At 49.1% G+C, this 27,998-nt stretch overlaps 1 protein-coding gene across 1 annotated transcript in view; it reads left to right on the forward strand.

Annotated features, from left to right (window-relative positions):
* Nucleotides 1-27,998, forward strand: part of LOC102965660 — a 136,576-nt gene that overhangs the window by 50,670 nt on the left and 57,908 nt on the right. Inside the window, exons 29-39 of the mRNA XM_042971197.1 lie at nucleotides 3,264-3,444; nucleotides 6,820-7,031; nucleotides 8,755-8,943; nucleotides 9,369-9,508; nucleotides 10,489-10,651; nucleotides 10,805-10,891; nucleotides 14,568-14,705; nucleotides 14,800-14,919; nucleotides 15,839-15,931; nucleotides 20,562-20,779; nucleotides 22,581-22,774. Coding sequence (XP_042827131.1) covers nucleotides 3,264-3,444; nucleotides 6,820-7,031; nucleotides 8,755-8,943; nucleotides 9,369-9,508; nucleotides 10,489-10,651; nucleotides 10,805-10,891; nucleotides 14,568-14,705; nucleotides 14,800-14,919; nucleotides 15,839-15,931; nucleotides 20,562-20,779; nucleotides 22,581-22,774 — 1,735 coding nt within the window. The remainder of the gene's footprint in view (nucleotides 1-3,263; nucleotides 3,445-6,819; nucleotides 7,032-8,754; nucleotides 8,944-9,368; nucleotides 9,509-10,488; nucleotides 10,652-10,804; nucleotides 10,892-14,567; nucleotides 14,706-14,799; nucleotides 14,920-15,838; nucleotides 15,932-20,561; nucleotides 20,780-22,580; nucleotides 22,775-27,998) is intronic.

Consider the following 27,998-nt stretch of genomic DNA (forward strand, 5'->3'; position numbering starts at 1 on the left):
TTAACTTTATTCCCAAGTATTAAATTGCTTTTATATAGACCAACAACACTCTGTGAATAAATTCCCCTTGTGAAAAAAAAAAAAAAGTAACATTCAGAATGAAGCTAAAACTTCGTTCTTAGTTTTTTCTTTCATCCTGGCCCCTTCTAGAAGGAACAACAGTTATATTCCTGGGCGCTGGAAAGGAGATCTCTTTCTGTTGTTTGCTCTGTGGGCCTGTCACAAGCATTTAGTTTTGTTTGGTGAGTCTTGCTTTGTGAGACCTTCAGCTACCCTGTAGGAGGAATTTCTTGTTACTTTGTAGACATCTGATCCATTCTTTTAAACACGTTCATCATGTTCCCTATGCTGCTGTATTGTATCTTATTCGGCCATGTAACTCTTGTGGTTTCTAGCAGAGCGTCTGAACATCCTTGGGCATGCCTCCCTGGGCACGTGTGTATCTCTGGGACGCAGGTCATAATGCACCACTGGGATTTGTATATTTTTAACTGGCTGCCTTTTGACAGCTTGCCCTCTAAAATGCTCGAATCAATCCCCCACCCCTCCAGCCACGTCCAAGAGGAGCAGTTTCCTTTCACCCATATGTGACTTTTACCACTGGAAAAATATTGCTGATATGGGTGGAAAGGATATCTCGTAGTTTGAATTTGCATTTCCCTGGTCACTCAGGAAGGCTGAGCACCATCTTTTCTGTATTTATTCTACTGCAGATGGCTCTTTTATATTGTTGGACATTTGAAAAAATTAGAACTCTGACGTGATTGACAGCTCTTTCCACGACTGTAGTACATGCATTACGTTACTCTTCTAAATTGTGAAAACATCTTCTTTCTGGAAAGCATCTGGACCCCAGGGTTTTGGGAAAGACATGAAAGCTGGGCAGTGTTTCTGTAGGCTTCTGAATATGGCAGACACCCTGCTAGGTTCTGGGGGGACAAGTATGAATAAGATGCTATTTATTCTTTTTTTTTTTTTTAATTTTTTTAATCTTTATTTTTGAGAGAGTGCAAGCAGGGGAGGGGCAGAGAGAGAGGGAGACACAGAATCCGAAGCAGGGTCCGGGCTCCGAGCTGTCAGCACAGAGCCTGACATGAGGCTCGAACTCACGAACCGTGAGATCAGCCGAAGTCGGACAGTCAACCGACTGAGCCACCCAGGTGCCCCAAGATACCATTTATTCTTAAGACGCTGACAGGGAACAGAAGAGGGAAGGTTAGAGGGAGTAGTCATGAGCCACTTATTATTACCAGGCCACACGTCACCTGTGTTGTTGGTAGCATCTCATTTAAGCCCAGTGAAGTAACCACTATCTGTCCTCATTCTTTGGAACGGAAATTGTGTCAACACGCTGGTCTGAGGTGTCCCTGGCCACAGGTCTACCATGTGGCAGAATTGAAATAGAAACTCCAGGATGTCTCATTGCAAACCTTAGGCTCTTAGCCTCTTGGCTGGACTGGATTGTGCCAGAATTAATTTACTGTAAAATAATTTACTGAATGATGAGTCAAGAGGAGAAATCATTTCCCGGGCTATTCTCTGAGCCCAGTATCATCCTGGTGCCCAAACCAGACCGAGACCTCAGGAGAAAAGAAAAACCAAAGACCTCTTATAAATATAGATGCAAAATCCTCAAGAAGGTACTAGCAAGCCAAATGCAGCACTATATAAATAGAATTACATAGCACAGCCAAACGGGTTGTATCCCAGGCACGCAAGGTTGGTTTCACATTGGAAAATCAAGGTAATACAGCATATTGATAAAGGATGCATCAGTAGAAGATGAGATGATCAGTAGAAGCAGAAAAAAGTATTGGGCAAATCCCCGTATCCTTTCATGGTAAAAACACTCAACAGATGAGCAATGGAAGAGTACTTCCTCAACCTGACAAAGGCCATCTATGAAACATCCACAGCCAACATCATACTTCATGGTGAAAGACTAAATGCTTTCCCTCTAAGATCAGGAACAAGACAGAATGTCTGCTCTCACCACTTCTATTCAACATTGAACTGGAGGCTTTAGCCAGGGCAGTGAGGCAAGAAAAATAAAAGATGTCCAGATCAGAAAGGAAGAAGTAAAACTATTTCTGTTTGCAGATGACATTATGTCCTCTGTAGAAGACCCTAGTGAATCCACACAAAAAAATCTATTAAAGCTAATACATGAGTTCCTCAAAGTTGCAGGAGACAAGATAAATATACAAAAGTCAATTGTGTTTCGCTACACTAGCGATGAAAACCCTGAAAATGAAATTAAGGAAATAATTCCTTATGTAATAGTGTCAGAAAAGGTGAATACTTCAGCATAAAAGTAACAACAGAATGTAAAACTAATACTCTGAAAACCACAGAATGTTGTTGAAAGAAATTAAAGAAACTGAAATAAATGGGGAGACATCCCATGTTCCTGGATTCAAAAATGAATGTTAACATGGCAAGGCTCCCGCAGCGCCTGGGTGGCTCGGTAGGTTAAGCGCCTAACTTCAGCTCAGATCATGATGTCACGGTCCGTGAGTTCGAGCCCCGCGTCAGGCTCTATGCTGACATCTCTGAGCCTGGATCCTGCTTCCGATTCTTTGTCTCCCTCTCTCTCCTCCTCCCTTACTTACACTGTTTCCCCCTCTCTCTCTCCCTCAAAAATAAATAAACATAGGGGTGCCTGGGTGGCTCAGTCGGTTGAGCGTCCGACTTCAGCTCAGGTCATGATCTTACAGTCTGTGAGTTCGAGTCCCGCATCGAGCTCTGTGCTGACAGCTCGGAGCCTAGAGCCTGCTTCGGATTCTGTGTCCCCCTCTCTCTCCACCCCACCCCTGCTTGTGCTCTGTCTCTCTCTGTCTTTCAAAAATGAATAAACATGAAAAAAAAAAACATTAAAAAAACGAAAAAAAAAAAGAATATCGTTCAGCAATAAAAAGGAATAAAGTTCTGATACATGCTACAATGCAACATGGGTGAATCTTGAAATTGTCATGCTAAATAAAACAAGCTGGAAGCTAAAGGCCGTATATTATATGATTCCATGGATACGAAATGTCCACAATAGGCAAATCCATGGGAACAGAAATTGGATTAATGGTTTCCAGGGGCAGTGGGGAGTGACTGCTGATGGGTACAGGGTTTCCTTAGGGGTGGCCTGGGCTGGGCAGTTCCTGATAACTGGGGAACTCAGGCCGACCCGTGGCTGTCCCGGTGAGCCAGGGGAATGTTGTAGGTTGGGAGTGGAGTGCTCTGACCAGCATGTTGACGGTGGGTCTGTCCAGTTTGCGCTCCAGGTGCCTGAGAGGCAGGTGGATTACCGTACACAGCTGTACCACTTGAGCCTTCGGCAGCCCCACGTGGAGAGCAGCACACACCTGAAGGTTCAGGACAACGGACAGCTGCCCTTTGCGGCCGGCTTGCGGTGGAAAGACACCTCTAGAGCTACCCTGTGGAAATGGGAAGGTGAGTGTCATTTAGGGAGGCTCTGGCTAGCGGTTGAGATTTCTGGCCCCCAGGTCTCTGCTCGGACTATGCCCCTTACCTGGAATACCTGTCCTTTTTGTTTGCCTGGATGTCAAGATTAATATACTAATTATCCAGTTTCACCCCGCCCCACTTCGCCTGTTGTCCGTTACCCTGCAGTCCCCCTGGCTTTTTTTCTGTTCCCCCAGAGACCTCAGTGCCTTTGCACATGCTGTTGCTGCTCCCTGGAACACTGTCTCGCCTTGAAAAACTGGATTTACCATGGTTTATCCTTGAATTAATTTTATTCTTATTGTAGTCATACATAGTTTGAAAAGTAAAGTAGAAACTTTGAGTTGGTAATTGTTGAAGGTGGGTGAGTATTACATAGGGGCCCATCAGATGATGTTCTCTACTGACGTATGTACTTGAAATATTTCTTTAAATTTTTTTAAAGATCTTTTTAATGTTTGTTTTTGAGAGAGAGAGAGCAAGAGAGAGTGCACATGCACGTGAGGGAGGGGCGGAGAAAGAGAGAGACAAAAAATCTGAAGCAGGCTCCAGGCTCGGAGCTGTCAGCACATAGCCTGAAGTGGGGCTCGAACCCACGAACCAGGAGATCATGACCTGAGCCAAAGTTGGACGCTTAACCAACTGAGCCACCCAGGCATCCCTAAACTAAAAAGCTAGTTTATAACAATTATTGTAATTTTCTGCTTCATATCTTTCTATCCAGAGTTTTACTTAATACAGCAACCATTATAAATTCTTTTATCTGTTTCTTATTAAACTCTTCAGCTCTTAAAATAATATAATTATACTGCTATTTCTTGATTTTTCTATTTTAGACATTCTTCATATATTTTTTTACCAGACAAGATGATAATGTAACTCTTTAACCAGACTTTTTCGAATATCTGTTTTTCTTTGTCCCCCTAAAAGAGTTGGTCTGTGAATATCCACTGTTTACTTAATTGTGACTCTATAAATGTCCTTCTTAGCTGAGACACAAAGCTGACTTTTTGTTTTTCCTGGAGTTATAATGGGCTTTCCCCCTGTTTGGTTAGTTTCCTATTTTCCTCTTACTAATTATCCCCAGTTTTTTAAGCATAAGTGCAAAACTCTTCTCCAGATGGCCAAACACATGAGATTATGCATCAGCTTCAATTAGTTCCCATATTTTTCTTGGAGACATTCTTCTTGGAACCACTGTCCCTCTCCAATGTAGACCAGTTGCACAGCTGTGGTTCTGGGGTGTCCCTTCCCCATCATTCTGAGAATTCTTTCTACTTCTCTGGGTCACAGCCCTGTTTCTTGCACTTATGTTCTCTTTTTTCTTGATTTACTCTTTTGTTTTGATGGAGCACATCTTCCAGTAGCTTCCTGAGAGAGGTATTAGATTCCTAAAGCTGCTTTAACAAATGACCACAAACTGAGCGGCTTGAAAGAACAGGGATGAATTCTCTCACCACTTCTGGAAACTAGAATTCTGCATTCAAGGTGTTGTCAGGGCCATGCTCCCTCTGTGACCCTGGGTAGAATCCTTCCCTGACTCTTCCTAGCTTGTGGTGGTGGCTGTCACTACTTGGAGTTTGTTGGCTTGCAGCCACACTGCTCTCATGTCTGTCTCTGTTGTCACATTGCTTTCTCCTGGTGTGTATGCCTGGGTTCAGACTTCCCCCCTCTTACAAGAACACCAGTCCTATTGGTTTTAGGGCCCACCCTACTCTAGTGTGACCTCATCATAACTACTTACATTTGCGATGACCTCACTACCAAATAAGGTCACGTTGTGAGATACACTGAGGGGGTGAGATTTGGTATATTTTTGAGAGACACAGTTCATCTCATAATAGGATGTAAATGTTTTGCTCCCCCAATGTTTAAACTGGCTTCATTCTACCTGGGTAACTTGGCTGAGTAGAGAATTTTCGTTTTCCCCTTGGGATTTTGAGGACTTTGCTCTACTGTCCTTTCATACAGTTGAGATACTATTTTTGGTCCATTGGCCTTTGTATGTGACCACTTTCTTACTCTCTGGAAGCTTTTTGGAATGTCTCTATATTCTCAGCATCTTCAGATCTTATGATGTGCCCTGACATGCATCTTCTTTCATCCATTGTATTGGGCACTTTGCGTAGACCCTTTCAACTTGGAAGTGTCCTTCAGGTCTGGTAGTTTTCTTGTACAGTTTCTTTGATAATCTCCTTCCCTCTGTATTCTGGTCAGATAGGCTCCAGAAACTGAGGTTCTAATTTACTTTCTTTGCTTTCCTTTGTTCCTTCTGTTTATCTTTCTGTTCTGTTTTGATGACCTATTTCCTCAAGTTCTGCCACCCCTTCGAGTACGTTTAAATTTTGGCTCTCTTCTATTTTCTAGAGCTTTTTGTTGTTGTTGTTGTTCCTGGGAGCTCTCTTCTTAGAGTGTTTTGCTCACAGACACAACTCCTCCTACCTTTCTGAGACCTAAGAGAATTTGGGGGCTTTGATTTTTCTGAGTTTCTTTTAACTTTTGTTTTCTGAATTTCTATGAGTGGCTTTCCTTGAATGCCACGCAAGGCTTAGGTGTGTGCTTATGTTTAAGAATTGACCACTCAGAACTACTACTCTGGAAGGAGTTCTACATGTGTTTGGAGGTTTGGGGGTGCACTTGTTGACTGGGAAGCTTCCGTGTTGAGCATTTGGATGGGGAGCCCTGGGACCTGTATCTGTGGACCTTTCTTTTTCTTTTTAATGTTTATTTATTTATTTTGAGGAGGGGAGGGGCAGAGAGAGAGAAAGAGAATCCCAAGCAGGCTGTCAGCATCAGTCTCCCGACCACGAGATCATGACCTGGGCTAAAATCAAGAGTCAGACGCTCAACCAACTGAACCACCCAGGTGCCCATCTGCATATATACCTTTTGCCCAACATGTCACTGTGACAAAACTTCCAACCTACGGAAAAGTACCGTGGATTGCATCATCGATACCAACGTACCCTTAACCCAGATTCTACGATTCCATTTTTATTCCCCTTGTGTTATCACATATCCGTCCCCTTACCACGTCCAGGTTATTCGTTGGTGCAGTTCTAAGTGAGCTGGCGACATCCATACATTCCACTCCTAAGTATTCCAGTATGTGCGGTATTAACTAGAGGGGAATGCACACCTCTCCAGGGTGCCACTTAATGAGTTTTGACAGGTGCACACACCTGTGTAGCCCCTGCAAGATTCAGAGCATCACCAGCCTTCTGCAAAGTTCCCTTCTGCCCCTTCTCACCCATTCCCAGTTGTGAAACCTGCCCATAGTGGATGTGATGAGGCACCTCTCGAAGCCTGCCAGTAGCTCTTTTCATACTGGGTGTCCAACTTCTGTCTGTTTACTTCTTGCAGGAGCCTTGAACCTGGATAGTCCCTGGCTGATGGTCTCGATGGCTCACAGGCTGTACTGGCCCCACCGACCCACTTTCCAGGCTGTTCTGGAGCTGACGCTGGGCAAAGCTCGGACCCTCAAGAACCTGGTGATAAAAGTGGACTGCAGGCGTCGGGGCCGCGACAGGGAGGGCAAGATCCACATTTACACCCCGACTACCACTTACCTCCGGGTGCGCATGCCCAGCCACGCCCCCTGCTCCCCTCCCGCAGGTGGACTCTGGGCCCAGGAGCCTGGTTCCCTGCCATTTAGAAAGTCTCCACGCAGAGGGAGAACACACAGACCTGAGATCAGGTCACAGATGTGGGTGGTTTGGATGACCCAATGTGTACAGTCTTGAGAATTAGTCGCTAAGTGAATTTGGGAGAGGGGACCACCCCATCCCCCCATCCCATCTCAATTTCCCATATTCTTTTTTTTTTAATGATTGATTTTGAGGGAGGGGGCAGAGAGAGGGGGCCAGAGGGGCCAAAGCAGGCTCTGTGCTAACAAATGAGCCCAGTGCGGGGCTCAAACTCACAGACTCTGAGATCGGATGCTCAGCCAGCTAGCCACCCGGGCACCCCTCACTTTCCCATATTCTTGCTTAGCCGCTGATAAAAATAGGAAGGCAGGTTGGAGGGTAACTCGGCAACAAGCAGACCTCAGGCTTTTGCCGAAAACCAGAATAAAAACTCCTTAAGGTCGTAGGTGACTTTTGTACCGGCTGCTGGATGTAATTAAGTATGCTTCTGTGCACCTGTTTGATCTCAGAAGCCAAAAGATTTGAAAGAAACCCAGTCAGTGGAAGATGCCCTGGGTGTCCCACGAGGGAGCCGGGCACATCCATCCCCTCCCCGTGTTGGGATGATGGGTGGGCCCAGCAGGAGGTCCAGGCCTGACTTGGACCCAGAAGGAGGCAGCTCCATGGGCCCATCTGGGGACAGTGCAGTCCCCTCTGAGTCAGGGGCAGAGTGGGAGCAGGATGGAGGCGTGAGGAGTCAGGCATCACTGGCAAGCTTGGGGACTCAGGAGGGACTAACACGTGGCAGCCAGAGCCACTTTTGAATCTGGAGCTGACAGATGAGCTGGTGGATTGTCAGTGGGGAGGAGGGAGCGCGAGACACGACGTAAATGACCCCAAGGCTCCGGCCGAGCAGGTGTGTGGGTAGGAGGTGCCTTTCACTGAAATGGACATCTGGCGTTTGCGGGGGGGGGGGGGTGGTGGGCATGGTTCTGGGGGGAGACCCGAGGGTCACTGACCTACGGGACAAGGCGTCACAGATTTTTAGTATTTGGCAGTGGGTTCAGTAATCCCTAAACCCCATTTTGACCCCATCACCCCCTCTCCTGAGGCTTGGAGCTGTGTGAACAGCGGACAGTGGCCTGTAGGATACAGACACCGTGCTATTCCTGGTGGGGCCTGTGCCGGGGGCCGTGGGCTGGGGTGTACAGCCGTGTGTGGGGCTACAGTGTCCTCCCTCCCCCAGCTCCAGGACAAGCCAGAACAACACCTAGTCTTCCCAGGCCTTTGAAGACCAAGCGATGATGCAGGGAAAGAAGGCCACCCGCATGTGTGTGTCCCTTGGGACACAGAGACCCTGCCTGCTGATAATGGTGGCCCCGTGAGATCATATAACCTTTCCGAGCTGAAGAGGAGAGAGGGGGAAGGGAGTTATCTTCTCTGACAACTCAGATTCTCCCTCTGTTCAGGGCTGAGAGATGGAGGGAAGTTTTCCCTCTTTCCTCAACACCCTGTGGGAAACAACCAATTCTGCCGGGACCAGTCGGGAAACACGTCCCAGAGGTGGTATCGGAGGGGTTTTGAAGGATGGGTAGGAGTTCACCAAGTGCTAATGGGGAGAAAGGGCATCCCAGGGGAGAACATAGGGTCACCCTCCACTTCCTCAATGTAGGTGTCCACGGAGATGGCCTTGGCACAGAGCCTCTTCCGCAGCCGGACTGAAGTAGAATCAGCGTGGAGTGCGACTTTGAAGAGTGAGATCCACGCAGAGAACAGCCAGGAGCTTAAGATACTGCACGGCTGGTTGAAGGGCCCCCTGCAGGAGGTGAACTTAACGGCAGCTTACAGGCACATGCAGCAGGTATGTCCGGGTAGCCCTTACTGGAGGCTCCACTCTTCAGAGACCTCAGATCTCTCCCCTGGGGTGGGAGAGGGCTCAGTGCCACTAGCTTGGTCTATGACCTTGGGCTTCCCTGAGCCCAGTTTCTCTGTTTGTAAATGGAAACTAGCCATATTAGCACAGACCCGTGCCTCGTGGAGCCAGAAGCCTGAGAACTTCATTTCCCCGCTGGGCGCCTGGGGAGGTGCAGGCATGGTGGTGATACCGTGCGATGTTGCGGTCTGATCCAGGGTGAGGCCGCCATGCAGTTCAGCAGCCCTTGTCAGATGCCATACCCAGGGCAGTGGACGGGCAGTGGGAGGAGCCCCTTGGACCCCCGGGCGGGAGGTTTAAGGAGCTCGGTCCCCGCTGGCCATCCGTCCCCATCAGCCTGGTCTTTGTTGCAGCCTCGGAAGACCCACGTGTCTCTGGTGGCTCTGGTGACCAGCATGAGTGGCCAGCCTCAGGGCCTGGAGCTGGAGGGCAAGCTGGAGGAGGTGACGCGTGACGGGAGGTTGTACCAGAAGCGGGGGACCTTCCTCCTCAGGTACATGCAGGCCCTTCCCCTTACGAGCATTGTCTTCCCGGGCCTCTGCTTCTGCAGCGTGGAGGGTCACGGGGGACAGGGTGAGCTGTGCTCCTGGGAGGTCCACGCTGGCCTGCGGGGCCCAGACAGAGCCCGGAGCTCAGAGACAAGCCATCTGCGTCCCTTGGAAGCCCCCGCATCCCTAGTCCCCCTTCCATTCGGATGCTAAGAAACCTGGGAGCAGAAATCCTGTCCCCACCCCAGCCTGAAAGCCGTTCTGGGGAATGTTTTCAGTTCCTGGAGGCACAGCTGGTTGCAAAGGTGGCTCTTGTGGTTGGGGATGTAAGAGGGGGGATTTCATGAACTCCAGGCCATGTCCAGACCCTCTGCGTGACCTTGGTCATCTCGTGTCCAAACAGCAGTAACAGAAGAGTACCAGCAGCTGTTATCTGCATAGATCTCATTCGTTCGTTTGTTTTGTTTCTATTTGTTGAGTACCTACTATGTGCCATGTACTTTTCTGGGTGTCTGGAAAACAGAGAATAAAAAAGACAGAAGTCCTGGCCCTCAGGGAGCCTGTACTCTTTGTGTAGACTTTCTGTCCAATGGTCCCAACCACCGTGTGACATGGCGGGGGGCGGGGGGGCTAGTATTTTAGCCCCCATTTCACAGGTGGGAACACCGAGGCACAGAGGAGTCAGCGAAGGTAACAGACCCCAGGTGCTGCCTGTGCTTGGGTCTCTGCTGCCAAGGGGCGAGGATGACCCCTGCCATGCCCCGGTCCCTGGGTTGTCGAGACGGCGAGGCGAGACGGGGAATGGGTATCAATTGGCAGATTATAATGCGCAGGGCCGGGGTATGTCCTCATGTTCTCTCTGTGACAGTCTTTGCTCTGCAAGCTTGCGACAGGTCCCGTCTGAGCTCACAGGACCCCTGGCCCCCCGCCCCTGCCAGCTGTTTTAATAGCCATTCTTTGGCCCGTTATCCTCTGTCTACGCCAGGCACCCCTTGCCTCTGCCCATCCCGCGGAGTCTGCTCCTGCAGGAGACCTTCACGGCGGACAAGTCACACCAGCGATGCTCCCTGGAAACCAGGCTGGTCCTGAATGGCCAAGAGGAGACCCTGCAGACGATAGTCCTGGGCTACCAGGCAGGACACCCCTACGTAAGTGGGCTCTGGGGTGCAGCTGGAGAGGATGCTGGGCCCAAGGGGAGGCCCCTTGTCTGCTTCTGACCTGTCCTTGTGTGTGTGTGTGTGTGTGTGTGTGTGTGTGTGTGTGTGTGTGTGCGCTCGCACATGTGTGCTCTTCCCTCCCAGGTGTGTGTGGGCCTGACCCACCCGTACAGCAGCAAGGCCGTCCCCGGGAACGTGGAAGGTTGTGCTGCTGCTTGGAGTCAGCACGCCGTAAGTGAGAAGGCCCCGGAGGCCCCAGGCACCTTGCATCCCAGCGGCCCGCGATCCAAGTGCCGTCATCTCCGCCCTGGGCGAGCAGAATGCTCTCCTACCTGGGTTTTCTGTTCCACTCTGTCCCCATTCTTCTACCTTGCGTGGCTGCCAGAGGGGGCTTTTCAATATGCTGCTTAAAGTCATGCCCCTCATTACAGTTCTCTCTGGACACAGACCCCAGCTCTGCCCGCTGTTGTCTCGCTGACCCTCCAGGCCACCTGAGACCACTCTCTCCCTTTTGCTGCCTCCTTTCCCTTCCTCACCTGGCTGTTTCCTGCCCCAGGACCCTTGTATGTTCTGTGCCTGGACCTGTTCCTCTCTCCTTCAGCTTTACCTTCATCCCTTTACTCATTGTTGGGGGTTCAGCTCATACGTCACGTCTTCTGGGAAGCTTTATCGCGACCCCAGACCACCTCCCATCCCCCAGCTACCCCTCCTGCACCACCCCCCACCTCTGCTTCTGGCTCCTGTTGGAGATCTCAGTTCTATTTTGATAGGATTCTTTGACCAATTCCTTTCTCCCCTACTGGTCTGCAAGACTCGTGTTTAGTACCGTATCTGTTTTACGGGCATACCTCATCCGATGGCACTCTATTACGCTTCGCAGATTTTGCTTTTTTTTTTTTTAAATACAAATTGAAGGTTTGTGGCCACCTTGTATCCAGCAGGGCTGTTGGTGGGGTTTTACCAACAGCGTTTGCTCACTTCTGGTCTCCGTGTCACATTTCGGTAACTCTTGGAGCAGTCCGCGTTTTCATTATTATATTTGTTACAGTAACGTGTGACCGGTGATTACCACTGGCTCAGACGATGGTTAGCACTTTTTAGCAATAGGGTATCTTTAAGGTATATACATTGGTTTTTTAGACACGATGCTCTTCGTGCACATTCAGTTGACTGCACTGTCAACATAACTTGTGTGTGCACTGGGACAGCAAGCATTTTATCTGACTTGCTCATTGCGAGAATCACTTCATTGGGGGGGTCCCGGAACCACACCTGCAGTATCTCCAGAGTGCACCTCGATTTACCTTTAGAGCCTCAGGGCCTGGCGCGTCGTCAGTGCTTAATGAATAGTCACCTCAGTGCCATTGAACGTCTGTCGTGTCCCTGACCCAGAGCAGGGATTGACCACCTATTTCTGTGAGGGAGCAGACAGTAACTCTTTTTGCCTGTGTTAGACCATATGGTCTCCGCCCCCTCGTCGCACAAAAAAAACACCCTAGAAAACACAAATGAACAGGCACAACTGTGTTCTGATAAAACTTTTGCTAGTGGACTGAATGTGTCCCCACCCCCACCCCCAGATTTGCACATTGAAGGCCTAATGTGAAGGTATTGGGAGGCGTGGGGTTAGCTCACGAGGTAGAGCCCCCGTGAAGAGATGAGGGCCGCCCCCCACCCCCCGACACCCCCCCTCCCCGCCGTGAGGGCACAGTAAGGAGACAGCCACGTGGCCGGCGTGCCCTGATCTCAGATTTCCAGCCTCCAGAACTGGGAGAAATAAGTTCCAGTTGTTTAAACCACCTGGTCTATGGGATTGTTGTTACAGCAGCCCGCACTGACAAACACAACCGTATACACGGAAAACGAACCCGGCCTGACTCTCTGGCCGTAGCTTCCTGAACCCCTGCCTCAGAATGTGTTCGCATTCGTCTTCCTAGGCACGAGACTCGTGTTTGCGATGTGCCCTTGGCAAACGATTCCACAACTCTGGACCCCCGTCTTCCCGTCTGTAAAATGGAGACAGTACGCATCTCTTAACGCAGAGGTTGTGAGAACCAAGATGTAACGTAATTCTCTCCCTCAGGGACCTGACGGGTGCCCCCTCAGCCCTCATCCCGGACTCCTTCCTGATCCCTCTAGGGCAGAAGCTCCGGGAGGTAACCCCATTCTCCAGCAAGCAATTATTGAGCACCTACTATGTGCCAGGCCCTGGACGAAGAACTTAGTGGTGGTTTCTCCCTTGCGGGGTATACAGAGGCCTGCTGAAGGGTGAAGTGGGACCAGCTATTGAGCACAGAGACCTCTCCTTCTGGGGCCCCACATCCCTACCAGTTAAACAGGGCTGTAGATGGCTGCCAGAGGCTTGAGGCTGAAGTCCTTGGAGCTCCTGACAGGAAACAGAGGGCATAATGCGACCCCAAACACCTGCAGAAATACCTCCCCATGGTGTTCAGTGTTGTTTAAACCGGAGATTGCAGAATCGCGCCGTGGGCCGGATCCAGCCTCCAGATGTGTTTTGTTTGGCCTGCTTAGCACTTAACATGTTTTAAAACGTCGTCAACATCGAACATCGGAAGATTTGGGGGTAAAAATCAGATTTCTGCCTCTAATTAAAAAGGAATCAGAAGATCTGACATATGGGGTCCTAAATCCCACCTGGTAACAAGAAACGAGAACCAAGGAGACCGGAGCCTTTGAATCTAGCTGAGTATGGCTGCCCGTTCTTCTTTAATGTTTACTTTTGAGAGAGAGAGACAGAGCACTAGCGGGGCAGGGGCAGAGAGAGAGGAACACACAGAATCCGAAGCAGGCTCCAGGCTCTGAGCTGTCAGCACAGAGCCCGACGTGGGGCTTGAACCCACGAACCGGGAGATCATGACCTGAGCCCAAGTCGGACGCTTAACCGACTGAGCCACCCACAGGCACCCTGGCTGCCCGTTCTTTTCAAAACCCTCTCTGTGTTTAATGGCATGCTTTCTTTTTCTTCTCTTGGAAGAATTTATTTATTCCTGCTCCCTGTTGTTTCTAAATTAAAGTCGTGTATTCTTCTGAAGTTGTACAGTAGTGATAAAATTCTGTGGCAAGGCGTTTGTAACTTCTCAGTGAACCCACATGGGCACAGATGGTGCCCTGCTCCCGGGTGCTTGGCATGTGGCAGAGGCCAGTAGCTGCTAAGTGAACAGATGATCTCCCCACGGGTGGTAGGATCCTATGGCTGCCGCACAAAGTACCACACCCTTGGTGGCTTAAAACAGCACACTCTTACCTTGGAGATCTGGAGATGAGAAATCCCAAATGGGTTTCACCTGGCTAAAATCAGGTGTTGCTGGAGTTACATGACTTCCGGAAGCTTCAGCAGAGAATCCGTTTCCTCGTCTTTGCTAACTTGTTAAAGCTACCCATGGTTCTTGTGTTGTGGTTCCTTCTCTGTCTTCAAAGCCAGCAGAAGTAGCAACTTTTCCTCCTTCCTCCCTCCCTTCCTACTTCCCTCTCTCTCTCTGTCTTTTCCAGCCTGTCTTTGGCCTTGGGGTTGCAGGCTATCACTGGTGATTCTGGATTCTTCCGGATATTTATTGAGCACCTACTATGCACCAGGTCCTGCGTTAAATATGAGGCATACAGCAGTGAACAAAACAGACTAATACCAGGACACTCCTTTGGAATGAGACACAGACCCTCAAGTTTGCCCCCTCAGGCCCACCCCACAAACTCTACCTGTGGGCACCGGCCTTGACCATCCCTGTTGGAAAGACCCTGGTGCACTTGGTCCTACTCCCTGCCCTGTGAGTGGGTGGGTAGACATCTTGGGACCACTTTGTTCTCACCGCTGGGTTCCCAGGGTGGCTTCTGCAGGCCCTGGGAAATGGGAAGTCACGTCTCTGAATGCCACCGGTTCTCGCTCACCCAGGCTAAGAGCAGGGAGGTGGAGGCGACCTTGAAAGTCAACCAGAACGTCGTGCTGCACTTAAGGGGTCTGCACCATGACAGATCTCAGGGTGAGGAAATCTGGCACCGCCTGGCCCTGAATGCAGCTCATTCCTCCCAGGTACCGGTTCCCAGGTTGGGCAGACACTGTTTGGTGGCCCCTGAGCAGAGCTCTCAACCGTTGGGAGAGAGTAAACGGTACCGTTGCTTTCCAGCTGAGGCTCCCCCAGGCCCTGAGTTTGGATGGGGACGTTGTCTTCAGATGGGGTCCCCCGGGACTGTTTGACTTCAGTGTGGACGCAAGGGCTACCGCCAGCCCCAACGTCCCATCCCAGGTCAGTTCTGCCTCTTTGGTGGGGGAGGAGCGGCATTCGTGTTAGAGTGCAGGTGTCTGGTGGGGGGGGGGTGCTGAAGAGGGGGCAGGGGGCCCTGGAGCGCTTACTTTGGGCGTATGCGTGGGAAAGGGACAGTGAGAATTATGCAGAAGTTTTCCATCGGCCAGTCCCTGAAGTGGGTCCAGCCACTCCTGCCCACATCCCATTGGCTGGAACTTATCACCTGGCCCACCCAGCTGCAAGGGAGGCTGGGAAATGTAGTTCTCGCTGTGTGTCCAGAAAATGCAGCTCGGTGACTATCTAGCAGCTGCTGGAGGTATCTTTGTTCAATCATTCGCTCTACACGGGTTGGGTCTCTGCTGCACTATGTGCTGGGGACGCACAGGTGACTGTTTCTGTCTTCACCTCCAGAGAGCCTTCAAGTTCAAATCTTAGCTACCCTGTGGACTTGCTATGTGACCTTGGGGAAATTACTCAACCCCACTGAATATCATTTTTTTTTCATCTGTGAAATGGAGTTCGTCATACCAGCTTGTGAGAGGAGCGGTGACGATTAAATGAGGCAATGGTTATAAAGCCCGCTGTCCAGTGCCTACTTCCTGGTCAGGGTCAGATAGAATGCAGCCGTGGACATGGGAGACATGAGCAGGCACCATGGCAGGGGACGTAGGGGTTCCAGGGTCCCAGAGTTATCTTCCCAGCCCCATGTCTGGGTCTGTACTTGTCACGCTTGCAAGTAACAGAGCCTGAGTAACATCTGGGGCCAAGAAGCATCACAGAAGGTGCTGTTGGCCTGGGATTTGGGCAAACTCTGGGATGACCGTCCCCCTTGGAGCGCCCAGCCAGCTACCTTCTGGGGTTCTCCCTCTCCCTCCTCTGCTCCCTCTGACCCTCCCCCTCCCCCTCGGCCTCTCAACAGGTCTCAGTCCAGCTGAACGGATCTGACTCCCACTTGGTGTTCCTCTTCCAGCTCAGGCATCCCCACAGACCCCCATTTCCTCCAAACTTACAGGTACGGACGTGGGCCCTCTGGGATGACCTCAAATTGCCCGCCAAGTGCTGTCTCGGAGCCGCCAGCTTGCTGGGAGATGGGGCGGAAGGAAGGGACAATGGAGGCCCCGGTGTGGGGCGGGGGGAGGCCACCCCAGGATGTTAAGCTGAGCCAGACAGCCAGTCCAGAATCAAGAACAGATGGCAGGGAGGTTTCCAAATCCATCATTTGGAAGTGATTGTCCAGGCCAGAAGGGGTTTTGGCTCCCTGGGGGGTAGAACGATCACATTTCACCCTTGAAAATGGAGAGAAGCAGAATTGTCCTCTAAACCCTGTCCTGTGTTTGGGGGAGGCCATCTGATCATTTTTGACCCTGGAGTATTTTGCCTGGTGTGGGGTGGAAACACGAAGGGTTTCACTTGACAAGGAAATAAAGGGCGGAGAGAAGGAGCCAGGCAGGAAGGCTGAGCTCTGTCCACGCAGCACTGGGTGCTCAGAAAGCCCCTGCACGTTGGTTGCTTCGTGGAGCAAGCTGTATGCCCCACATACACAGGAATCAGGCCATGGGCTAGGGAGACGGAGGTGTAGACGGGTGGTCCCACCTGTGATGAGGCTCAGAACTCGAAGGCAGTTTTTAAATGCCTGCTGCGTGCTCATCCCTGTGCTGGTGGCTTTGGAAACTCTATAAAGGAGCCTGAGAAGAGCTTCGGATTATGAAAGCTGGTCCTTCTCAGAGGCACCTGTTACAGTGTGTCAACAGCTCTGAAATCAGGATGTGTCTTCAGACCCACATAGCTTCATTGTTTTGTTACCAGCTTTTTTGCTCTCACCGGGGTCCATAAAGTCACGGCACATCTCAGGGCCGCTGGCATCCCATATTTGAGGCCATGCTGTCACCGTAATCCCTTGTGATGGGAGCTGCTGTCTGTTGAGTGTTTACCGCGTGCCGGGCTCTGTTCTCAGCCCTTCACGTGGCTCCTCTCATGGCTACCCCGTGACTGTGCCGTTGTAGCATCTTGCACATGAGAGTCTGAGACAGAGAGGTGATGTGTCTTGTACAAGGTCACTGAGCGTGTAGGTAGAGGATCCCAGATGGGCACCCAGCCGGTCCGGCTGTGGAGCCCATGTCCCCATTAAGTGGATGTAGCTGATGATGGGGATGCTGGGTCATCTCACGGGCTCAGACTTCGTCATCACTTTTTAAAACAGCAGCACCCTTTGTTTATGTTATCTCTGTGGGTGAAGTGGGGCTCAGGAGCCCAGCATTGTCAGCCTCTGTCCCCCTCCTGGAGCCCCCCCAAAGCATCTGCTGCTGGACTCTGTGCACAGCAAGCTTCCGTAGGGTCGCAAGTAGCCTAGCAAGTATCTGCAGCCCTCCCCCTCCTCGCCTGACCAGCGCTCCAAGGAGATCAAGGCCTGTCATCCGGGCATTCTTTGTTATCAAGGAGGCGCACCAGGCTGGCCGCCCCCCAAGCCCTTGACCTTGAACACTGAACATGTTTTTTTCTGCATATCCCGCCTGATGGGAATATAGAGGGAGCACAGGATGTGGACATCCTCAAGACAGTGACGGACAGGTGTGTTCGGGGTGTGCGTGCGCAAAGCAGCCAGCAGCACGTCCCGTACGCTCCACCCCTGTGCACCCTGGACGGCCCACACGTTCTTCTCACGCCTCCCATCCGCGGCGTCGTTGGAGCCGGTATGCCGAGGTGCACTGTAACCAAATCCCAGAGCCATGGTGCAAGCCGCAGCATCCCGGGGCTAGGGAAACACAAACGATTGTGAAACTCTGGAAAGCATTTTGCTAGGAAGAAGGCGAGCGATTGAACCAAGCCGGGTCAGTAGCCAGGGAATCAGCAGGTTTACTCTGTGTGCTTGAACTAGCCGTGGCTTGGGAGACGTCGTGGGAACGTTCAGGTGTATATGAGCAGCATTCGGTTTTGATGAGAGCGCGTGTCCCTCGTGTTGCGTTTAACACATCACGAGCTCTCCCACTTGGCAGAACTACTTGCCTTATTCGGGAACTCTCCTAGGTAAGGAGGGGGATTGCCTTACAGGTGGAATTAAAGATGGCAGCCGTGTGTCTTGCCACCTTGCGTCCGTGGCGGCCGCAGAGGGGAAGACCACGGCCAGGGGACAGAGCCGCTAAGATGTGTTTTCAGTTCTACGTCGGGCCCTGAGCACCTTCCAGCTGGTAGGTTTCTCCTGTAAGTGAGTGAGTAGATGGCCCGGCAGGCAGGGATGTAGCGTCCCAGGTGTAGCGTCCAGTGCAGTCCAGGGTAAGTAGGGCCAGCTCCGGGCACCGCACGCCCGTAGCCATCCCCACGGAGAGGGGAACGCACCTGCGGGAATGGATGTGCGTCGATACCGAGCCAGGTGTCAGCAGTGACGAGTACAGTGGGATCGCATCGTTGTGTGGGGGGCAGCCTGACATGAGGACTGCTTTCATTGTCCTGTTAACTCCTGCAGCCCGTCCCAGACAGCACAGTCTCTTGGCAGAGTCTTGTTTAACCCTTTGAATTATGTTTGTATCCTCTGGGTAAATACCTGTTAGTCAGGTGCCTGTGTCTTAATCGCTGGCCTCCTGTGGCCTCCGAGCTTCGCCGGACGGCACGCTGAGCTCTCTCTCTTGCTGTCCCGCTCTGGCTTCCCTCCCCTGCCCCTGTGCGCGGCATCTCCAACAAGTGCGTTGGACTGGCTGGCGTTTTCAGGGCGTCCCTGTCCTCGCATGGCACTCCACAAGCATCTGACGTATGGGCCATCCCTCCCCACACAGAGGTCACTGGCCGACTTGACATATCCCCCTGTGGATTTTTTCCCTTTTTCCCCTTTCCAACACCTTACCACTCGGGGAGGTTTCTCTCCAGCCTCATGGCTAGCCCGGCAATTAGGCAACTGCTCCCGGGCAGACTCTAAGGTGAGGGTGGGTGATGGCCCAGTGAGACGGAAGAAATGACCCGGATACAGCAAAGAAAACAGGATTATTGGGGGAAACTTACGTACAGGGAGTCCAGGAACAGCACACTGGACAAAACATCCGCTGCTGGGATCTGCCCGCGGCATCTAGCCCAGCCAGCTATCTGTTGCCTTTTCCCTCCTTGCATGGCCAGCTCCAAGGAGATCACGGTCTGCCATACAGACATTCTTTGTTACAAAGGAGATGCTCCCCCTTGGCCATCTCTGGAGTCCCTGACCTTGAACGCTGAACATGTTTTTCCTACATATCCTGCTTGATGGGAACTCAGACGGAGCACGGGATCCGTACATTCTCAAGGGAGCGATAAACGGCATTCAGGGTACGCGTGTACAAACCAGCCAGCGGCCCCTACCACACACCCCCTAATTGAAATTTTAATAACACAGACGTCCTGTGTTTGTTTACATGCAGAATGCACATCTACGATTTACACATAAGAAGTTTTTTTCTTTTAATCCACCCCTCCACAAATCACGTTTTGCAATTTGGGGGCGATATTGCCCCTCTTGAGGGCGCATGCTTTATGGGAGTCTTCGGGCCCGCAGAGGCCCAGTCGGAGAAAACATGGGTGTGACTTAAAAGTTCTCAGCCCAAGCCATGTTGGAATCACCTATGGAGGTTTTAGAACATTCCTGGACCCCAGCCCTGGAGGCGCTGAGTTGATTGGTCAGGGGGTCCCGGGCATACTTGAAAAAGAATTAATAAACTTCATTTTCCAGAGTGGTTTGTAGGTTTGCAGAATAGATGCATGGAAAGTACGGAGAGTTCCCTTTTCCTCATAGTTTTCCCTCTTAGGAGTATCTTGCGTGAGTGTAATACATTCTAACTGGCGAGCCAGTATTAATATATTATTATTAACCAAAGTCTGTAGTTTACATCCGGGTTCCCTCTGGGGGATGTATGGTTGTAGGGGTTTTGCCAAGCAAAGAATGTCATATACCCTTCTTTACTGTATCACACGGAGTGGTTTCCCTGCCCTAGAAATGCCCCGTGTTCCATCTGTGGATCCCTTCTTCCCCTTTACCCCCTAGCTACCTCTGAGCCCTTGACGCCTGGTTCTACCTTTTTCCAGAATGTCATACGGTTGAAATCTTCCGGTGTATAGCCTTTTCAGACTGGCTTCTTGCACTTTGTGAGCTGCATTTAAGGTCCCTCCACGTCTTTCTGGAGCTTCTTATCACTGATATTCCATTGCATGGATGGACCACTTGATCATTTCGTCCATGGAGGGACCAGGCATAGTTTTACAAGCTTCCCACATCACTGCGCTGCACCTCCCAGGCTGGACCAATGGGGAAACTGAGGCCTGGATTAGGAAAGGGGCTTCAGCTCCTGCGGAGTTGGCACAAGATGGAACTCCCTGCTCCCACCCCCACCCCTGGGAGCCTGGCCAAGCCTTTGCCTCTGCCTGTCCCCGCCCCCCTCCCCGCCCCCCAGTATGGCTCCTCCTCGTACACCGCACACTCCCCACCTTGAGCCCTGGAGCTTCTGGAGGTCTTCCATCCACCCTTCTTCCCTCTGCCTCCTCTCTTTTCCTGTGTGCCTGCTTGGTGGTTCTCACAGCTGGAGTGGCTCAGGAACGCTTCCAGGAGGAAGGGCCTTCCCACATAGCTGGCTCCCACAGACCCTTCCTGAACTCCCTCCACTTCGGAGTCCTCTCCTGCCTCCCTTCAGGTGCTGGCGACTGCCCGGCGATACAAAGACCGCAGCGTCGGCGGCTCCCTGTCTGTGCACGCCTCCGACCGTGAGCTGCTTCTGCTGGAGGCCGACACCAGCCGGGACACCCGGAGAAGCAGCAGGGCCTGGGGCGCCAGTGTCCTCCTCCGCCAGGCAGTCCTCCGCGCCCCCAGGGCTGTTCAGCTGCAGCTGTCCAGCAAGGTGGCCCCAGCCAGGTGAGGGTCCCCAGGGGCCCTGTGAGCGAGGAGGGACCTCGGAGGGCAAAGGGCTGGTGTCCCGGAGAGATGGGAAATCATGGCTCAGAGGCGCCCCCTTGCGTCCCTCGGGGACCGGGCCTAAATCCTCCCTACTTAGGCCATTCTTTTTTTTTTTTTTTTTTTTTAGTTTATTCGTTTTGAGAGAGACAGAAAGCACGAGTCGGGGAGGGGCAGAGAGGGGAAAGAGAGAGAGAATCCCAAGCAGGCTCCCACTGTCAGCGCAGAGCCCGGTATGGGGCTTGAACTCACCAACTGCGAGCTCATGACCTTCACTGCGCATGCCCGTTTATCCGCCGCGATCCGGCCATTAGGATCCTGGGCTCTGGAGCCAGCTGCCCGGGTTCAAATCCCAGCGCAGCCTCTGGGTTGTGGGCCAGCCACTGTGCCCTTTCTCAGCCTGCTTCTTAGGGCTGTCCTCAGGTTAATGGAGCAGCGCACGTGAACGCCACACCAGCACTGGCCCGCGAGAATATTCGCTCCCCAGCTGCCATTAGCATTGCTCTTCTCAGTGTGATACCTTCTGGCACAGATTGGGTCTCCGTTAAGTATTAGTGCCCTGTTTCCCCTGCGGCCCCAGCGTTGGCAGCTTTTGTGAATTTGAGGAGACCCAAGGTTTCAGGTATAGTCCTGGATGATTTTGTCCCCAGAATTACCCTCTGTAGCTGTCCATCCATCCATCCATCCATCCATCCATCCATCCATCCATCCACCTGTCCAAACGTCCTTCCTTATCTCCAGTCCGAAAAGGGTTTGAGGCAAATTATAAAAATGTATGTTGTTCTAGGTCAGGAATTGACAAACTTTCAGCAAAGGGCTAGGTAGTAAATATTTTTGGATCTATGGACTATATGGTCCTGGTGGGAACCACCCTGCTCTTGTAGCCCAGAGGTATCTTAGCTGATATGGGGATGAATGGGTGCGGCTGTGTTCCAATAAAACTTTATTTACAAAACAGGTGGTGGGCTGGTTTTGGCCCACAGGCCCATAGTTTCCCAACTTTTGTCCTAGGTTTTTCAAAACACATGAGGAAATTAGCATGAAGGGAAAAGAAAACTGGGGAAAATAGGAAGGTGCTCAAAGTGGCTTTAGGAAACAAAATGCAGGCCACGAGATCTTCTACGTTGGCTGGAATCCAGCTTAAGATTTGGCTTTAAGCATCCTAATAGCCAATGCAAAAAGAGAAACCAACCGGTGGCATTACTTGCAAAGGCTGTAGGGAAACACACACATTCAAAACTGTGTGGTTTGCACCAGGGAAAGGATGGCTGATCTTGTTTCTGGTGTTGATCCCCAAGAGAGGTGCCTCCCATGGTGTCTTACAATAGAGCATCCTATGTGGACAGTAGGGATCACGTCCCCTGCGCCAGCGCTCTAGGAAGTTTAACACCAGGCTTCTTGAAGCTGTTTATTTTCTCATCGTTCAGTATCATATGATGCATAGATAAAATATCAATAATATCCACTCAATGTCAGTGGTTCTTTTTTATCCTCCACTTGGCAATAGAAGAAACTGAGGCTCAGAGAGGTTCTGTCGTTGTCCAAGGCCACAGTTAGTGAGCAGCAGCACTGAGATTCAGATCCAGGTTTGGCTGACCACAAAGCCTATGATCTTAGCTGCTGTTAGACTGCGTCTCCATGGGCTGAGAGCCCGATAGAAGCAGTCCTGTGGGGGGTCTGGACGGTGGGGTGCAGGGACCCGCCTTTCACGGTCTGCCCGCAGTGTAGGGACTGCCTTTATTCCCATCACGTTCCTTTCTAGGGTTTGGCTGTTGTACAAGGTGCTGGTGGACCAGAGCACAGCACAGCTTGTCCTCAAGGCTTCGGCGGAGCAGAGGGGAGGCCAGGTCCTGACCCTGCAGAGCCAAGCGCAGCACACGGTGGCTGGCTGGCCAGCTGTGCCCCACCTCCTGACCCTCAAGGGCGTGTTGAAGCAGAAGGAGACATTCAGAGAGGGTGAGCCTGGGGAACGCCATGGGGCAGGGGCAGTGGGGGTCTTGGAGAAAAGCCCTTTCTGTGGAACTACATACAGGGTAGATTAAATCCTACAGGTTTTGAAGCCCACGTATACTCTGTTTCAGCATCTCACATACTGACAACATCCCTTTGTCAGAAATTAACACCTCGTCCACGAGGTGAATCTTGTAAGGAAACACCAAGTAGGTTTCCTTATGCAGGACTTGTCACAGCCTTTTATGTACTAATGGACATTAGAAAAATCCAGGAGGAAGGGTTGGGAGCAGTGTTCCCCAAGCATATTTTTTTTCTAATACTTTTCATTTTGACAAAATTTCGGACGTGCAGAAAAGTGGCAAGAATAGCACAAATAATGCCCTACACCCTTTACCCAGCTTCACCAATTACTGACATTTTACCACAATTACTTTATCATTCTTCTTTACCTCTTTGTCTCTCTCTCTATACACACATATATAAGTGTGTCTGTGACATTTTTATTTGTGTATAAAAATACACTTGATTCCTGAGCTGTGTTTGACTAAGTTGCAGACATGATAATTCTTTAGTCCTAAATAGTGCAGTGTTTTTTTCCTTACACGTGAAGATATTCTCCTACATCCTACAATGCAACTATCAAAATCAGAAGACATAGAGTATTCCTTTCCCTTTCATGGTATTTTACATTTTTGAAGGATATAGGGAAGTCATTTTGGGGCTTACCTGATGCTTCCTCGTGACTACTTTCAAGCAAGTTACAGTAGTGATGTGCCATCATATCTGGAAGTACCTAATATCAGTATGTCCCAGAATTTTTAAAAGTTATTTATTTATTTATTTATTTAGAGAGGGAGGGAGGGAGGGAGGGGGAGAGAGGGAGAGTGCGAGAGGGAGAGTGCGAGAGCGAGCAGGGCAAAGAGAGCAGGAGAGAGAGAGAATCCTAAGCAGGCTCGATAATGTCAGCACAGAGCCCAATGTGGAACTGAAACTCATGAACTGCGAGATTACGACCTGAGCCGAAATCAAAAGCAGGACGCTTAACCTTGTTAAGCCACCCAGATGCTGCCCTGTGTCCCAGTATTGGTGGCGTTAGCTTTGGTCATTTGATGAACACAGTGTCTGCCAAGTTTCTCCACTGTTAAGAGGACTGTTTTTTCCCTTTGTGTGCTGAGCTCATAAAACAGGTCATGGGAGCATTTCCTCCTTTTTTTATCCAGAAGAATTTGTATAAGATTGGTATTCATGCTTCTCTAAGTGTCTGATGGACTCTACCCATGATCTGGAATTTTCTTTGTGGAAAAGTTTTTTGGAAAATGGATAGATGTAAAGCTCTTGAGATTTTCTATTTCATCTTGTGTCAGTTTGAAAGTTACCCTTGTCAGGGGATTTGTCCGTCTCAACTAAGTTGTCAAGTTTATTGGTATAAAGTTATTCATTGTATCTATTATTATCCTTTTAATATACATAGCATCTATATATAGTATGTTCCTTCTTTCATTCCTGCTAGTCGTTACTTGTTTTCCTCTCTTTTATCAGTCTAGCTAGGATTACGTCAATTTTTATCTCCTCAAGCAATATTTGGTTTTGTTTTCTCTCTGGTTGTCTCCTTCCGATTCCATTGATTCCATTGTCTTGCCCTTTCTTTTCTTACCCTCAATTTGGATTTACTCTATTTTATTAAGGTGGACTTTCAAGCCATTGATTTTTAGATTCTTTTCTTTTCTAATGGAAGTATATAAAACTATATATTTGCCTCTCAGGATTCTCTGAGCTGCTTGCCACAAATTTTGGTGTTGTGTGTTTTCATTATTAATCATTTTGAAATATTTTCACATTTCTGTTATGATTTCTTCTTTTGACCCGTGGACTATTTAGAAGTATGTTGCTTAATTTCCAAATATTTGAAACTTTTCTAGGTAGCTTTTTAATATTTCTTTTCATTGTGGTCCAAGGGTCAGTCTTTTAAAATTTGTTGTGACTTGTTTTACAAGCTAATATATAATCTGTGTGGTAACATACCTTATGCACTGAACAGGAATTTGTATCCTGCTGTTGTCGGATGTAATGTTCTACAAAGGTCAGTTAGGTCAAATGCTTGGTTGTGCTCTCCTGATCTATAGCCTCACCGATTTTCTTTAAAATTATTTTTAAAGGTTTATTTATTTTTGAGAGACAGAGCACGAGCAGGGAGGGGCAGAGAAAGAGGGGGACACAGAATCTGAAGCAGGCTCCAGGCTCAGAGCTGTCAGCACAGAGCCCATTGCCGGGCTTGAACTCACAAACCATGAGATCGTGACCTCAGCCAAAGTAGTACGCTTAACCGACTGAGCCACCCAGGTGCCGCTCACTGATTTTCTTTTTGTCCTGTTACTGTATCATTAATGAGAGGAGGGTGTTAAACTCTACAGCTGTGATGACGGATTTCTCTATTTCTTCCTTCGATTCTGCCCATTTTTCTTGATGCATGTTGACATGCTGGTATTAGGTGCATGAGCATTTATGATGATTATTCTTTCTTGACGAATCAACCCATTTATTGTGACATATGCTGTCTCTCTCTCATCTGACTCTTTTTTTGGAAGTCTGTTTTGTCTGCCATTAAGGTAGCCACTCTTTTTTATTAGCATTTACGTTGTATGTATTTTGTCACCTTTTTACTTTAAACATATCTGTTTCCTTATATTTGAGGTAAATTTCTTGTAGGCCACATATAGTTGGATTTTGCTTTTTTTTTTTTTTTTTTTTTTTTTTTTTGAGAGCGAGAGAGAGCACAAACAGGAGGGGCAGAGGGAGAGAATCTTAAACACAGTGCAGAGCCTGACATAGGGCTCAGTCTCATGACCCTGAGATCATGACCTGAACTGAAATCATTTGGATGCTTAATCACCTGAGCCACCCAGGTGCCCCTGGATTTTGCTTTTATGTCTAGTTTGACAATCTCTGCCTTTTAATTATACTAGTTAGTCAGTTGATGTTTAATGTGATTATAGCTATAGTTGAATTTATGTCTACCCTTTTGCTACTTGTTTACTTTATTCTCATATTTATTGTTCCTCTGTTCTTTTCTTGCCTTCTTTTGGAAAAATTAAAAAAAAATAGAACTCAGCTTTAATTTATCTACTGCCCTTTAAACTTCTGTTTCTTTATATTATTTAACATTCTGCTTAGCATTTGTTTTGGAGCAGGTCACATCAGTTTTAAGAACCTAGACTTTGATCCCCCCACCCTTTCTGCCATAGTTGCCCTCTCTTTTACATCTACATACGCTATAAACCAACAACACAGTATTATAATTTTTGCTTCAGTCGTGTTGACTTGAAAGGCGTTAAGAGAAATAAAATGGCTTTTGTATTTGCACATGTGTTCATCATTTTTAGCATTCTTCCTTCCTTCCTAAAGATCAAAACCTTTTCCTGGTATCATTTCCTGTCATTTTAAAGAACCACCTTTGGGGGCACCCAGGTGGCTCAGTCCGTCAAGCGTCTGACTCTTGATTTCAGCTCAGGTCATGATCTCGCGGTTTGTGGGTTCGAGCCCCACATCAGGCTCTTCATCGACACTCTGGAGCCTGCTTGAGATTTTCTATCCCTCTTTCTCTGCCCCTCCCCACTCGTGCTCTGTTTCTCTGTCTTAAAATAAATAAACTTTTTTTTTTAATTTTTTTTTCAACGTTTTTTATTTATTTTTGGGACAGAGAGAGACAGAGCATGAATGGGGGAGGGGCAGAGAGAGAGGGAGACACAGAATCAGAAACAGGCTCCAGGCTCTGAGCCATCAGCCCAGAGCCTGACGCGGGGCTCGAACTCATGGACCGCGAGATCGTGACCTGAGCCGAAGTCGGACGCTTAACCGACTGAGCCACCCAGGCGCCCCTTAAAATAAATAAACTTTAAACAATTGTTTAAAGAACCACCTTTAGCATTTCTTGGAAGGCAAGCTAAGTAGCCATGAACCCTCTTGATTTTGATTTGTCTGAAAATGTTGTTCTTCCTTTTTTCTTGAAGGATATTTTGTAGATGCATGTCTTAGTTTTTATTATTTTAGAGAGAGAGAAAGGGAGCAGGGGAGAGGGGCAGAGGGGCAGAGAGAGAGAATCTTAAGCAGACTCCACACTCAAGCGTGGAACCTGACGCAGGGCTCGATTCAATGACCCTGGGATAATGACCTTAGCTGAGATCAAGAGTTGGATGGTCAGCCAACTGAGCCACCCAGGGCCGCTGAGCACCCCTGTATGCATATCTCTGAACACATCTAGGAAATCTTCACATTTGGAAAATTATTTCTTCAGAGATTTTTCCTGTCCCATTTTCTCTTTCCTCTCCTCCTTGGGATTTCCAATTGATAAATTTTAGAACTTTTGATACTGTTTCTAGGTCTCTGAAGCTCTCCTGATTTTTTTTTTTAGTCATTTTTCCTTTTTTTTTTCTTTAGATGTCTATTGATCTGTCTTCCAGCTCAATGACTTTTTCTTCTGTCTTCTCCAAACGCCACATGACAAAAATTGTAAGATGCTCCAATACATTTTTTAATCTCATATTTTGCATTTTTTGTTCTAGAGTCACCATCAGGATTTAAAAAAGAAAATTTCCATTTTACAGCTGAGATTTCCTATCAGTTCATTTAATACAAGAATATTTTCCTTATATTCTTTTTAAAATTTTCTTTATATTCTTGAGCATCGTTATAAGACCTGTTCTAAAATCCTTGTCTGCTAAAATCCTTGTCCTGCTTCTTTGTATGTGTAGCAACTTGAGATTGTATTCTGGACATTTTCAATGATATAGAGACATGAATTCTTTTTTATTTCTCTGAAGAGTGTTTTTGTTTGTGGGCTTTGTTTTTTTTTTCTTACTTTATTTTATTTTATTTTATTTTATTTTATTTTGTTTTATTTATTTTATTTTTTTAATGTTTATTTATTTTTGAGAGAGAGACAAAGAGTGAGTGGGGTAGGCACAGAGAGAGAGGGAGACAGTGAGTCTGAAGCAGGCTCCAGGTTCTGTGCCAATAGCTGAGAACTCATGTGGGGCTTGAAGTCATGAACCACGAGATCATGCCCTGAGCCAAAGTTGGACCCTCAACTGACTGAGCCACCACCCAGGCACCCCTGTTTTTTTCTTATTTTAGCTGACAGTTAAGTTGGGTAGATTCAGAACCCAAACTGTCTCCCCTCTGGTGGGATGCAGCTGAAATCAGTTCATTTCTCTTATTTTTGCTGGGCTGC

The sequence above is a fragment of the Panthera tigris genome, chromosome E3, assembly GCF_018350195.1.
Source record: "Panthera tigris isolate Pti1 chromosome E3, P.tigris_Pti1_mat1.1, whole genome shotgun sequence".
Classification (NCBI taxonomy): domain Eukaryota; kingdom Metazoa; phylum Chordata; class Mammalia; order Carnivora; family Felidae; genus Panthera; species Panthera tigris.